Consider the following 14533-nt stretch of genomic DNA (forward strand, 5'->3'; position numbering starts at 1 on the left):
ATTTCATAGATAGTAATGGGAAACACTTGAATTTGAACTGGTATACTCTTACTCTGCTAACCAGTCTGCAAGAGTTTTGACATGGGTTATAGATTTACCTCCATTTCACACACTGAGATCTTTCTCAGCTTTTGCAAATCAAGGAGATGGCCATTTTCTCCAGGTTCACCCATATGATAAATAAGCAGTTGTAAGGACTGACCTCTACAACCTCTTGTTTTATTCAGCTATCAAGTGGGGATAATACCCACCTACCCACAGTATGGACATTATTGTGGAAATCCAATATAAATTCCAAAATGTTCCGATAGGTTAAAAGGAACTATAAAACTGATTATTAGTAGTCTTACTACTAAACAGCATTCTCTAATTCACGTTAAAATAATTTGTTGTTTTCTGTGATGATTCAGAAAAGCAAATGATCGTACCTCTTCCTTTCTTGGCAGCTTGGGCAGCTTAGGTGATCTGGAAGCTCTTGGCAGCGCTGCTGTGCTCTGCCTGACAAGGACAGCTCCTTTGGAATTTCTCTCATTGGTGTTCTCATAATTACCCATATGCCAGGCAATAAAACCACGACTGTATTTTCCTTGCATATCCATAATATCAGGTTTTGGTTGCCTGAAATTGAAACAAGTTGGTTGATTCTCAAATTGGAAAGATCTAGAAACAAGGCCACTAGTTTTCAGATGGTTGAGACTTGTCTATTTCTCTTATGATTCGAGGTGATTTTTAGCCATGTGGCTCAAGAAAGCTAAGGACCTGAGCCATCAGCCAGTGTTCTGAGAAGTTTCTGGACTCTGCCTACTCCACCGGATGTATAGCTGTGGAGGCTCAGGAAGCTACCTCCCAGGATAGATACTCATCTAGGCACTTTGTTGATGAATTCACCCCTGTATTATAACTGATCCTCCTGTCCTTTAGAGCCATGCATACAAGATGCTGCAGGTGGCCTGTTCAAGCCGAGACCTCATGTGACCTGAGAGTTCTGCAGAATATGGTCTATCCATTTTGAGATCTTAGGAGAATTCAGAAAAACACCAGCTTCATGATTCCAGACTCTGTCTTTGGACAGTATGTTAAGGGAAAGATCTAGGCTTCATTCTCTTTCCCCATTGAAATCCTTGTTTAGGTTTCAATATTCCTAAATTAGAATACTAAGTCCTGCCTTCCCATTATAAAGGGCCAGCCCTGGGCGGGGGGGTGAAGCAAAAAGGATCATCTGATAGGATTCGCCATCTCATTTGGAAGTATGTCGTTCTGAAGAACCTCTTGGAGCTTCTTACCCCACCATCCCTCTCCCTGAGTGCTCAGAGCCTCTTGGCCACTGCAAATTTCCCTTCCTAAAATCTGAGCTTTATGGGTTCCCAAGTTCTTTGGACCAAGATTAGTGACAGGTTTGCATTACCCTTTGCTCATTCGAGAAGAAATGTGCACTTACTGTATGCCCGGCACCTTAGCAGGTGGTGGGGAGAGAGCAATAATAGGCAGACAACAAACAGGTAAGTCAAGTACTTGGGAAGTATCATGAAGAAAACTAAAGCCCGATAAGGAATAGAAAATGCCAGGCATGCTGTTTTTGTGGGGGTGGGCTGTGGAGTTGGAGGTATCACTTGAGCAGAGAGCTAGCTGGAGGGAGGGAGCCAGCAATTCTCACAGTGCCGGGGGTCGGACACTCCCTCCCACTCCCTAGAACCACAGATCCCTGCAGGGGGGCGGGAGCTGACCGTGTCGTTCTCCAGCCACCCTCCGCCGACACCCCGTAGCCTTCAAAATCAAGTCCAGAATTCCTTAGCACAGCACACAGGGGTGTGTGCTCTTGTTGTTTGTTTTCCGTCTGTTTTCTTTTTTTAAATGGTCTGCCCACATGGGCCTTTCTGGTCCCTCCTCCCTGATACCCACAGTGCGCTCCATTGTGCGCTCACCTGTCCCTCTGTGAGCTCTGAAGTCCTGCTTTCAGACCTTCAGCCTTCTGTTGCAACTTTTCCTTTTGTTTGTAATTCCCTCCCTCCTCCTCTCCTGACAAACGTGGCCCGAGGCTTTAAACCTCACCTTTTCTGAAAAGACTCCTTATTCCCCATCAGTCAGGCAGCACTTTTTCTCCTTTTTTAGCACACTGTGTTTGACTTCTTTTGTAGAAACTATTAGAACCTGCTTAAATGTCGAGTGCAGCAGTCTCTCTCCCTCCGAACTCAGCGCTCCTTAAAGAGCCCAGAATGTGTCTTGTTCATCACAGGATCCCCAGGGCTCATTACCTGGCCTGACTCACGGAGGCCACTCAGCTTGTCTGTGATGGGTGGAGTAATGAGCAAGGGAGGGAGAAGATCAGAGCTGAGTTCCTCTAAAAGGTTCCTTCCCTCCCACTCCTCTCCACTTGCCTGCTTCTGCGGCCTCTTTTTTTTGAAAGATTATTTTTATTTACTTGAGATAGAGATAGAGCAAGAGATCAAGAGAGAGAACATGAGCAGGGGGCAGAGGGAGAGGGAGAAGCAGGCTCCCTGCTGAGCAGGGAGCCCTATGCGGAACTCAATCCCAGCACCCTGGGATCGTGACCCGAGCTGAAGGCAGACGCTTAACCGACTGAGCCACCCAGGTTCCCCTTCTGCAGCCTCTTTTTCCCTCCCACCACCAGCAGGTATGGAGGAGCAGATCCCTACAGTCTGGTCTGTCTGAGTGCTTTTACTTACAAACACAGATTAATAACTGGGAATAATTTCAAGAAAGTTTAAAGGACAAGAGAGCTAGTGAGTAAAATGTATGGGGCAGGTATTGTTTATAGTTTATAATAGCTTGATTAATGATTGTAAGAGAATCATTTCATGCAAATGTGCCACATTTTTTATAAAAATAATGCATTATAACCGAAGCTAATATTATACTGTATATTGTTAACTAACTGGAATTTAAGTAAAAACTTGAAAAAAAATTAATAAAAATAATGTATTATAGAAGTAATTATGCTGAATAGAAAAGGAAAATCCTTGTATGTAGTCAGTTTTTTATAATCTTCCATTTTAATTTCAGAATATCCTACGTCCCTGAATCTTGAATCCCCATCCAGGAACAATGGAAAGCTAAAAATTAGTTGTATTTCAAAGAGTTTAAAAATCTTTTTTTTTTTTTTAAGATTTTATTTATTTATTTGACAGAGAGAGTTTGCGAGAGAGAGGGAACACAAGCAGGGGGAGAGGGAGAGGGAGAAGCAGGCTTCCCGCCGAGCAGGGAACCCGATGCGGGACTCCATCCCAGGACCCTGGACCATGACCTGAACCGAAGGCAGACGCTTAACGACTGAGCCACCCAGGCGCCCGCAAAGAGTTTAAAAATCTTATAAAAATAATAGACACGTCAACTGTGGAGATTTACACACACTATATTGAATTTACAACTGAGCCACAAAAGTCAAAAGAGGTAAATTAAGGAGCTGAAGGTTTGGCTCCGGATTGGTTTGGAGCATGAATGCTAGGCTATCAGCAGTGATTCAATGTTATACAAACACACAGCAGCAAACACACACACACACACACACACACACACACCCCAAAATAAATAACAAAACCAAATGTTCTTAGTGTAGCAATCTTACTATTCTTAAGTAGGCCCCTAAAAGTCAGATTTTTTTCTTTTTGAAATAATTTCAAGCTTATAGAAAAGTAGAAGCACAGAACGACAGCTTTTTTTCCTTAACAATTTGAAAGTACATGATTGACATGATACCCATCATCCCCAAATACTTGAGTGTATTAATTCATACAAATAAGAACATTCTACATAACCTCAATATAACTATCAAAATCGGAGAAAATCAGCACAAGCAATAAAAGCAAAAACAAACAAGTGGAACTACACCAAACCAAAAAACTTCTACACAACAAAAGAAACCATCAACAAAATAAAAAGACAACCTAGAGAATGGGAAGATTTATTTGCAGACCGTATATCTGCTAAGGTGTTAATATCCCAAATATATAATTCATAAACTCAATAGCAAACAACAACAAATAATAATCCAATTTCAAAATGTGCAAAGGACCCGAATAGACGTTTTCCCAAAGATAGACAATCGGCCAACAGGCACATGGGAAGATGCTCAACATTACTAATCATTAGGGAAATGTAAATTAAAGCCACAATGAGATATCACCTCATGCCCTGTTAGAATGGCCACCATCAAAAAGGCAATGGATAATAAATGGAGAGGATGTGGAGAAAAGGGAACCCTTGTGCACTGTTGGTGGGAATGTGAATTGGGACAGCCACTATGGAAAAGAGTATGGAAGTTCATCAAAAAATTAAAAATAGAACCACCATATGGTCCAGCAATTCCACTTCTGGGAGTATATCCAAAGGAAACAAAAACACTAACTCAGGAAGTTATCTGCTCTCCCATGTTCACAGCAGCATTATTTGCAGTAGCCAAGACATGGAAACAACCTTAATGTCCCTTTGTGGATGAAGGAATAAAGAAGTTGTGGTATTACAATGGAATATTCTTCAGCCATAAAAAATAAGGAAATCCTACCATTTGTGACAACACGGAGGGACCTTGAAAGCATTACGCTAGGTGAAATAAGTCAGACAGAGAAAGACAAATAATGTTTGAACTCACTTATATGTGAAATTTAAAAACAAACCCCACCAAACTCATAGGAAAAAAAAAAGAAATCAGACTGGTAAGCAGAGGTGGGAGTTGGGGGCGGGGCGCAGGAAATTGGAGGAAAGCACTCAAAAGGTAGAAGCTTCCAGGCACAAGATATAGAAGCACCAGTATGTCGTGTGCAACATGATGATTATAGCTAACACAGCAGTGTGATGTATAGGAAAGTTGTTAAGAGGGTAAATCCTAAGAGTTCTCCTTACAAAGGCATTTGGTTTTTTTTGTATCCACATGAGATGATGGATTTTAATTAAACCTACTTGGTAATCATTTCACAATATATGTAAATTGAACTATCATGCCCTACATCTTGAACTTATGCAGGGACATATGTCAATAATTATTCCCCAATAAAAACTTCAGGGAAAAAGCAGAGGAAATCAGAAAATTAACACGTCTGTCAGACCCCATTCCAGTTTCCCAATAATGTCCGTTTTGCAAAAGGATCCATTTAAGAACTACACATTGCATTTAGTTTTCTCATCTCTTTTAGTCTCCTTAAATCTGGAACACTTTCCAATCTTCCTGCGACTTTCACACGCCTTGATACTTTGGGAGAACACAGGCCGGTTATTTTGGAGATGTCCCTCAATTTGGGTTTATCTTATGTTTTCTCTTAATTAGATTCAGGCCGTGCATCCTCAGGTAGGAATAACACAGGATGGCGATGGTGTGACTTGTCCCATTACTGGCGAGGTTCACTAAGGTCACTTGATGGAGGTCGTATCTGCTAGGCTTCTCCTTTGTAAAATTACTTTTCCCTTTCATTATTAGTATTTTGTGAGAAAATACTTTGAATTTATGTAAAAATTTCATTCCATGTCAAATGTTTAATTAATTAATTAACATCAGTATGAACTCAGGATTTCCTATTTTGTGCAATGGGCTATAATCCATTCATAACATATTGATGCTCAGATTGTCCCAGATTTGGCTAGAGGGAGCTCTTTCGATCTCATTTCTGTGTCCTTTTGACTGCCCCCATCATTCTTTGGGCACTTACTTACTTTTTAGCACTAAAAGATGTTCCAGGTTCATCTTTCCCTTCCCCAGCCCTGGAATAATCCATTTTGTGAAGGAATTCTGGTTCTTGTTAGTGGCAAATGATATTTAGAAACCAAGACCCAGGTGCTAGGCATTCCTCTTAGCATTGAGGTGTCACTGTTACACAACCTTCTCAGATAATATTACCTAGGGTTCATTAGGGTGTTTGTGCTAGTTTTCTCCCTTTCCATATTTGTAACTCTCTTCTCTTATAGCGGGAAACCTGATTCCCATTCTCTTTATGTATTTACTTATTTGATCAGTCTTCCTGTCAATAACCAATGTCTCACTGCTACCACCACCCCCGTCCACTTTGTGCATGTTCTCCTCACCCCATTTGGGATCCAACACCCCAGCCCAGGATGCCCTCTTCCAGTCTTTCTCAGCCTACTCTGAACTACCACAGTTTGTCTCATCATTTTTTGTTAAAAAATTAACAGTTCAAATAATATAGTGTGTCAGTTCTGGAAATGAGATTTATTTCCCCTCCCTAGGGCTTGTTGTTGTTGCTATTTATTGTTTTTGGTGGTTGTTTAATGACTTTCCCGGGCTAATTGTCTAAATTTTGTCATGTGTGCCTTCTGAATTTTCTGCTTGGTTAGCTTAGTGGTCAGCTAATGATTGGATAGAAATTCCTTTAAATGTCTCAAATCAATATGTCTTCTGGCCTTTGTGTGTGCTGAGGCATACCTTCAATGCTCTGGCAGGCAGCTTACAACTCCCCCTTAGCCTTCATTTCCTGCTTGCATGGAGCTTCAAGATTAGCCAAAGGTGAGAGATTAGGACCTTCTCAGGTTTTTCCTGAGCATGTGCACAGCACTACACACGTTCATAGCCTTCTAGATTTCTAGGAATATGTTGGAGCCTTTCAAAATCCCCTATGGCAATAAAATAAAAAAAAAAAAAATCCCCTATGGACATCTCATTTCTCAGTTTTTCATTTTAAGATTTTTAATCTGCTTCTCTTTGCCCCAGCTGGTGTTGTCCCCTCAGGCAGCTGTGGTATTAAACAGTTGCTGCTGATGATTTTTGATGTCTGCCCATGAGATAGAGCTGTTCACACCGAATCAGGTCAAATAATGACAAGATCTAAGGATGGAGCTTTTCCGGGATTTTCAAGATGGATCAAATACGACATTTCTCTGAGCATGAGTCTTTTCAAGGAGCTTCAAACCCATGTTTCCCCTCCAGTGACTAATAGGCTGCTAGTTTTCACAGCTGCTATGGTTGTGAGGCTATTGGTTTTTTCAAGGCAACCATGGAGCTGGGAAGGGATGATGGGAATAGAGCAATTTATTTTTTATATTTTTTATTAAGGTTTTAATTTTAATTCAAGTATAGTTAACATACAGTGTTCTCTTAGTTTCAGGTGTACAAAGTAGTGATTCAACGATTGTATGCATTACTCAGTGCCCATCATAAGTATACTCTTTAATACCCATCCCCTATTTCACCCATCCCCCCACCCACTTCCCCTCTGGTAACCATCAGTTTGTGCTCTATAGTTAAGAGTCTGTTTCTTGGTTTGTCTCTGGGGAATAGAGCAATTTAAATTTAAAATGCCCAAAGATCATTGTTCTTTCTGAGATTCAGTGATTTTTCTTAAATAAATACTTCATGGGTTATTGGAAGCATTTGTTTATTAACTTCCAGTGCTTTGAAAAAAAGGAATTTTGACAATTTTTGCCACTGCTCTTATTTCTTCTTGGAGGAGCAGATTTTTGGAGGTCCTTACTGCACCATTCCTAAAGTGCTGCCTAAACTAAGTCATTTTAAAGTGTAATGGAGACTCTCTATTTAAGGAGAAATTGCCTGTGTCTTCTGTTTCCATTTCTTCATTTGCACCTCCTCCATACCCTGCATTCTGCTTTGTGTTGCCATTACTTCATTGTGATGATTCTTACCTCAGCTAACAGCAACCTCCTTTCCATCTGCCAGATCAAATCATCTCTTTTCAGACTTTCTAGTATGACTTCCCAGAAGCATTTGCAATTGTTGACATTATCCTCTTCCCACCTTTCTCTTGGGCTTCTAGAGCTCTTCTCTTTATGTCTCTCCTCTTCTTTTATTACTTCATCTACATTTCTTTTAGAAGAATCTCTTATTCTTTTTTGCTCCTTTATCATTGGTATTCTCCCAGAATTCCATCCTTGAATCTCATCTCTTGGTATACTACTTCCCATCTCAAAACTAGGAAATGACATTTACATCCAGTGACCCAGCCAACATCAATATACTGATGTTTAAAATTTCTACTTACCTTTATAACTTAAACAGAAATTCCAAGCTCCTTTCTGATAATAGTACCAGGATATCTCATAGTTAGTTATAATTTCTAGTATTCATTAAGATATATGAGCTTCTAGACACTATGCTAGTTGCTTGGTATGTATTACCTCTAATCTTCATAATAATCCCATATGGTAGATATCATTTTCTGCTCTTTACATCTGAGGTTAGATGGATTAAGTAATTTATCCAAGATCAAACAGTTAAAAAGCAGTAGAGCTGGGACTTGAACTCAGAGTTGTCAGATTCTAAACTTGTGCAATCTCATCTGTAAAATGGGGATACTATTATAATACTACCCTTTATGAGAGTTAAATGAGTTAATACTTATAAAGCACTTAAAATAGTATCTGGCCCGTTGTAAAAATTCAATAAAGTGTTGGCCATTTATTGCTTCTCAGCTTATCTCCCCATCTCCCTATTTCCTATCCTCCCTCAAATACCCTCTCCTTCCTGTACTCCTGTTTTGGTCAATGACTTAACCAAATACCCAGCCACCCAGAAGAGACCCTCAGAATTGCCTTTGACTTTTCCATTTCCTTCATTCCTCCACATTTAACTGGTTGCCAGGTGTCCCTGAGTCTTTCTCTAAACCATCTCACCATCCCCACCTCTATTGATTCCGGCTCCCTTCATTGTGATGATGACAATATCACTTAACTTGTCTTCCTTCCTTCCGGCTCCCCTTTCTCTGCTCTATTCATTCAGCAAACAGTTTTCCACACCCCTTATGTGCCAGGTATCCTTTCTAACACACAGATTTGATTATATCACTTCCTTACTTAAAAACATAAAAACAACAGTTTGTTGCCTGCAGAATTAAGCACAAAATCTTTAGTATGGAATTTGAAACACTACACAATCTGGTCCCTGTGCTGCAATTCCAGTCTTGCCTCCCACCACACTCCTAAACCAGTACCCTGTTTTAGCTACACCAGACTTCCAGTCGTTTCCTCAGCACATCATGAGGGTTCACTCCTCCATGCCTTTGCTTATGCGATTCCTTATGGATTTCCTTTCCTCACTCCACTTGTATGCCCTCCTTTTCATTTCCCACGCAGCCTTCATAATGCAGCTCGTGTGACCTCTCCTACAAAGCATTCCTGAATAGCTGCCTGACCTTCCACAGTGGGCCACAGTCATGCCCTCCTTTGTTCCCCATATGACTACTACTACGTTGTTCATACCTATTATACTTGGAATCATCATGGTGACTATCAGTAAATCTGTAAGGAAGGGAAGGAACTGTTTCTGACTTTTTGTGTATTTTCAATGTCTAGCAGAGTTCCCAACACAGAACATGTTTCAGTCAATTTTGCTTGCTTCTATAAAGATATATATATATATAAAAAAATGCTTTGTTGCCATCTCCAGCGAGAGGATCTGTGACGGCACATGATAGAGGGTTTGGCGTGAGGGGGAATTGATCTTAAATTCATACTCTCCCTGTTGCTGTTTGAATGTTTTAAACCGTGAGCGTGTATTATTTTTATAATAAAACATGTCTGAGTTTTCCTTAAAAATTGTTGGTTATTTGGAAAATGACCAAAATTGTCCTCGCAGCCTGGGCAGCAGAGAAATGGGCTGAGAAAATAAAACAGACTTCAGTGCTAAGTTAGGACGTGACTGGCTTGGCCTCGCTTATGTAACTGTCTAAAACGGATGGGACAAACAACTCCCATTTAGATACTTCTGCCAGAGAAAATACTCTGGAGAGCTGAGGACAGGGCTTTGCTAGGGCTGAGGCTCCACTTGGTCTTCGGGGTTCCCGCCTTTTTGTGACTAGAGCTGGACCGGTAGGAGACTCTGGGGCAGCCACTTTGATTCATGACCAAACAAGTCAATGAATTCTCAGTATGTTGGCAAAATAACCAGCCTGAATTAATATATTTACTTAAACGGATCAAAGTAGCTGGTTATTCTGGAGATTGACCACCCAGCATCAGTCTTGACCAGGAGCGAAGCTTTTTCCACTATTTGGACATCTTTTGGATTCCCACTGGTTGGCTAAAAATAGTGCTAGTAAGTGGTAAAATTACGGTCTTCTGGATTCCACAGTTAAGGAAACAAATTACTAACTGTTTAGGTTCCAGTGAGTCAGTCTGGTCGCCTAATATAGGCCCAGAAAACAGTTATTCGCTTGAGTTTCAAATAGAGAAATATGTGGAAACTTCCCTTGAGGTCCTCAGTATTTTCTGTGCAGTGTCACAAAGGGCTGGAATAGTGCCTCTCTAGCCTGTGAGGAGACTGACTGGTGCTGTGTCTGGTCAGCATATATGGTGACTGAAAAGCACGACGACCTATTTTCTCAGCACGCTAATTACCTTAAATGCTTGCTTTCTCGCAGGGTCATTGATTTCTGCTCTTTCCATTTCCAGAAGTACTCAAAAGCCGTTGATGGCACATGGAAATTTTTGAGAAACACATTTAGAAACAATTTGGCAGGATCTCTGCTTTCTGGGAGAACAGGCCTTCTCTCCCTGTTATTTTCTCTTTGGAACATTTGCAAGAAAATAAGACCTCTGTTTTTGAAAGATCTTTCTGAATTTATGGTGTCGTCTACACCTAAAGTCAGAATCTGCCAAGGAATTGCCATTAGGGCTTTAAAGATGTTTTTAATTGTATTTTTCCTTTTCTGAATTGGCCTTCTACATAGATGGAGTGGGTGTTCCTGCTGACATAGGCAGCCACATATGTCGTGTGATTTCAGAGACACCAGCTGCCCGAGAAAATACTCCCTTCGACCCTCCTTTGCTGTTTCCTTTTATTCCACAGCCAGAGACCAGGTTTTCAGTGCACACGGTCGGGGAGAAGCACTATAAAGCATTTTACCTGGCTCTTCTAGAATGTATCTAGAAGACGCAGTACCACGAAGGAGGGACTGAGGAAATTGGGGTGCCACAGGTTAGATTTAGCCATATCCTCATTTAGTTGAGCCCAACCTTATTTCTTACACATTGATCTTCCTTCTCTTCCTGGCCCTATAGAATCATGCGCGATGATGTGTCTTGTTTCCAAAAGACCTAATCTTAATCCTCCGGGTTAACACATATTTGATCCTAGATCAACAGCTGTCATAGAGCTGATTAAAAACATGACATTTTCTGGGTATTTCATATTTGAACAAACAAAATGAGAGTGCAATTATATTTGGCAATTATTAATAGAGAAAAACTTAATGCTAATAGAATTTATCCTAGGTTAGTTGTTGCCCAAGAGATTCTTACTGAGTGGAAAGAAAAAGAGGCTTATGAAAGAAGCTAATTTTTAGTAATTCATATCCAAAGGAGCTTATAGAGATTTATCTGGAAGGCATATGTCATGTTTACTTGTTTAATGTGTTCTGTCTTCAGGATACTAGGAAAACTGAGGTGCTACCTCTAAGTTGTAATTTAAACTATTTAAGATAAATGCCCAGAGTAATATTCAACTGAATGATGAGGACAATTTGAGGTAATGTATAGCATCGAAGATCCAGAGCTATCTATCTGCTGATCCTGTCTTTAGACAACTAGAGTCTTAGCTAGAGTTTATTGACCAAATACCTAGTATGTATTTGGCAATGTAGTAGGTCCTCTGGGAGGCCATACAGAAAGCTGACAATCTGTGTAAAATGGACACATGACAAAAGGACATTATATGAATAAATAATTGCTTATTTACTGCTGTACCTATGAGTGAGTGAAATGGTTACTAAGAGGTTATTTGATTACAATTAACTTCATGATGAAGTTAATCATTCATGATGAAATGTAGAAGATAAATTTTTATATTTGTTTGCATCTTTTATTCTTGTTTGATAGTTCCCTTCTTTCCAAAATAGCAAAAATGCCTATGATCAGTTTTATGTCATTAACAATTCAAAACCAAACTTATTAAATGGGTCAGCATATCTATGGGCACAAACTGTTTTGCGAAAGTAGGTAGGATTATTTAAATTTATAAATAAAATGTGTGTAATTCACATTAGTATGAAGCATATACTGTCTCAAGGATAAAAATGAAGTTGCTTCTCAAAGGAGTATTTTGGAAAACACAAGAGAAGTCTTCCACCAGTGTATTTCAAACATAAGAATATTGCTTAACAGCTATTTTTAAAAGACCGAAAGCGATCGCTAGCTGTAAGAGTATTTTTCTTTTAAGTAGAAAAAGCCCACTCTCAGACTTTCTTCTAGGAGAGCATCAAAGCCTTGTGCAGTTCTGTAAAATTACACACACCATATGCTTCAGACCTCAGATTGCGATTGTTTTGGTTCGATTTATTGTTTTATTTCATAGGAAACACAACCACTTTATTCAAAAGGCTTGTTAAATATTCTACCGCTATGTTGCAGTAAAGAATTAATTGAAACAAGAAAGATTTTGCATTACCCTAAATGAACACTTTTTCATGACTTTGCCAGATTGTCTTCTCTGAGCTCCAGAATGTGAAAAATGTTGTCCTTGCCACAGTGATGTCACCAGCACGTTGCTGGTTGCCCTTATGGGTGCCAGCTCGGCTTCCCGTTCCACGGGTTATGCAATCGAAATCAAACATGTTGTCTTCCTGTGCGGAAAAACGTCCTCCAAAAGGTTCCTGTTGCCAAGAGGGTGTCCACAATGTAGAAATACACAGAGGTGTTTATTGACTCTCATTCCGTATCTTCAAATGATTTATATGAAGTGACTATTTCTCATGCACATGGCCTCGGAGGCAGCTGTCCAGAATCTTACCAGAAATGCAGCATATTGGATTGATGAGGGTCACCTATTAGGAATGTTAAATATAATTCCTAGTGTTGCTAGAGATATGGGAGATTTTATATAAGACATTCAGGAAGTTCTGCCAATTTCAGCAGCTAAGGACTTCTGAAATACCAAGTCCAAGGCTTCTCTTCATGCTGGTGCTTCCTGGGCATCACTTAACTTATTTGTGGGAGGATCAGAGAAGGACAAGGGGAAGAAAGGAGAGCAACATTTATTTCAGCTGCATGGCAGCAATCCAGGTGAAGGTTAGTTGGGAGACTAACAGTATTGACTCAACTTCATTTTGGACAAGTCTTATCTATCCAGATGGTGAAACTTGACCTCCATTAACTAAGGATAAAGTTGATACAAATTCTTTTTAGTTACTTTGGAGATTTGAATATTATACACAAAAGTAGACAAAATAATTTAAAGATCCCTGGGTACCCATCACCCAACTTCAAACACTTTCAATTGATAGCCAATCTTATTTTATTTCTATCCTACTTACTAATCTTCCCCCACCAAGACATCATATCTTACAGGTATGACTCTCAAAAATTTAAAAACTCTTTTTCTTTAGTATAATCACAATGCATTATTTCTCCAAAAAATTTAACAATTTCACCATATATTCAGCATTCAAAATTTATTTGCCTCATAAACGATATATGTTTGATAGTTTGTTAGAAACAGAATCCAAATAAGCTTCACACCTTGCAATCGGTTGATAAATCTTTCTTTTCATTCATAGGTTCTGTTTCATCTCTTTGCCCCTCCTCCTCCTTCTTCCCTCCCCTCAGCTTCCTCTTCTCTCTCCTTCTCTTTCTCGCTATTTATTTGTCGAAGAGACTGGGGCTACTTGTCCTATAAAACTTCCCACAATACATTTTTCTGACATCTCCATGATGTCATTTAACATTTCCTGCTACCATCTTATTTCCTATACATTGTTAGTTGGATTTAGAGGCTTGATCTAAGTGAGGTTGGGTTTTGGGGCAAGACTGCTGTATTAGTTTGCTAAGGTTTCCATAACAAAATACTGCAGCCTGGGTGGCTAAAACAATAGAAATATATTTTCTCACTATTCTGGTGGTTAGAAGTCCAAGATCAAAGTGTTAGCAGAGTTGGTTTCTTCCGAGGCCTCTCTCCTTGGCTTGTAGATGGTCCATCATCTGCCTGTGTCTTCACGTGATTATCCTTGTGTGTGTGTGTGTGTGTTTTCAAATCTCCTCTTATAACAACATCAGTCATATTGAATTAGGGTCTAACCTAATGACCTTGTTTTAATTTAATTACCGCTTTGAAGACCTTACCTCCAAATATAGTCACAAACACAGTACAGAGGACTAGGGGACTAGGTACTAGGGCTTCAACACATAAATTTGAGGGGGGTGCACTGTTCAGCCCATAATAACTTTCTGGGTGGTGGTATGCTCTTCCAACAAGAAGTACGTAATAGCTGATCATTTCTCTTTTGAGGTTTCAGTAGCTATTGATGATGAGTCCCTAGATTCATTAATTTAATAGTGTTTGCAAAGAGGTGATGCCCTAATTCTGTTGTTCTTTCTTTATTAGCTAGATTACAATGATTTTTAAAAAGTCATCTCATCTTCTGTTTGGTTTGCAGTGGTACAGTTAATATTAGAAAGGCAGGATTAATATTTGATTCTTTCCTTGTATTTACCCATTTTTAAAATAATAAGTTGATTTATTGGAATCCTCCAATGTGGCCAGTTTGTTGTGGCTTTTAAAGTAGCCATTATGAGTTCATAAATGTTCATGTATATGTGTATGTATGTATGATATGTATTACTCCAT

General features: G+C 39.6%; 1 protein-coding gene across 1 annotated transcript in view; it reads right to left on the minus strand.

Annotated features, from left to right (window-relative positions):
• Positions 1–371: 371 nt before the first annotated feature.
• SPMIP2 (sperm microtubule inner protein 2) overlaps positions 372–14533 on the minus strand; it is a 44425-nt gene continuing 30263 nt past the window's right edge. Inside the window, exon 4 of the mRNA XM_064584034.1 lies at positions 372–618. Within this exon, the coding sequence (XP_064440104.1) occupies positions 372–618 (247 nt within the window). The remainder of the gene's footprint in view (positions 619–14533) is intronic.

The sequence above is a fragment of the Mirounga angustirostris genome, unplaced genomic scaffold, assembly GCF_029215605.1.
Source record: "Mirounga angustirostris isolate CCGP_5_RB_7025 unplaced genomic scaffold, mMirAng1.0.hap1 SCAF_2, whole genome shotgun sequence".
Taxonomy (NCBI): domain Eukaryota; kingdom Metazoa; phylum Chordata; class Mammalia; order Carnivora; family Phocidae; genus Mirounga; species Mirounga angustirostris.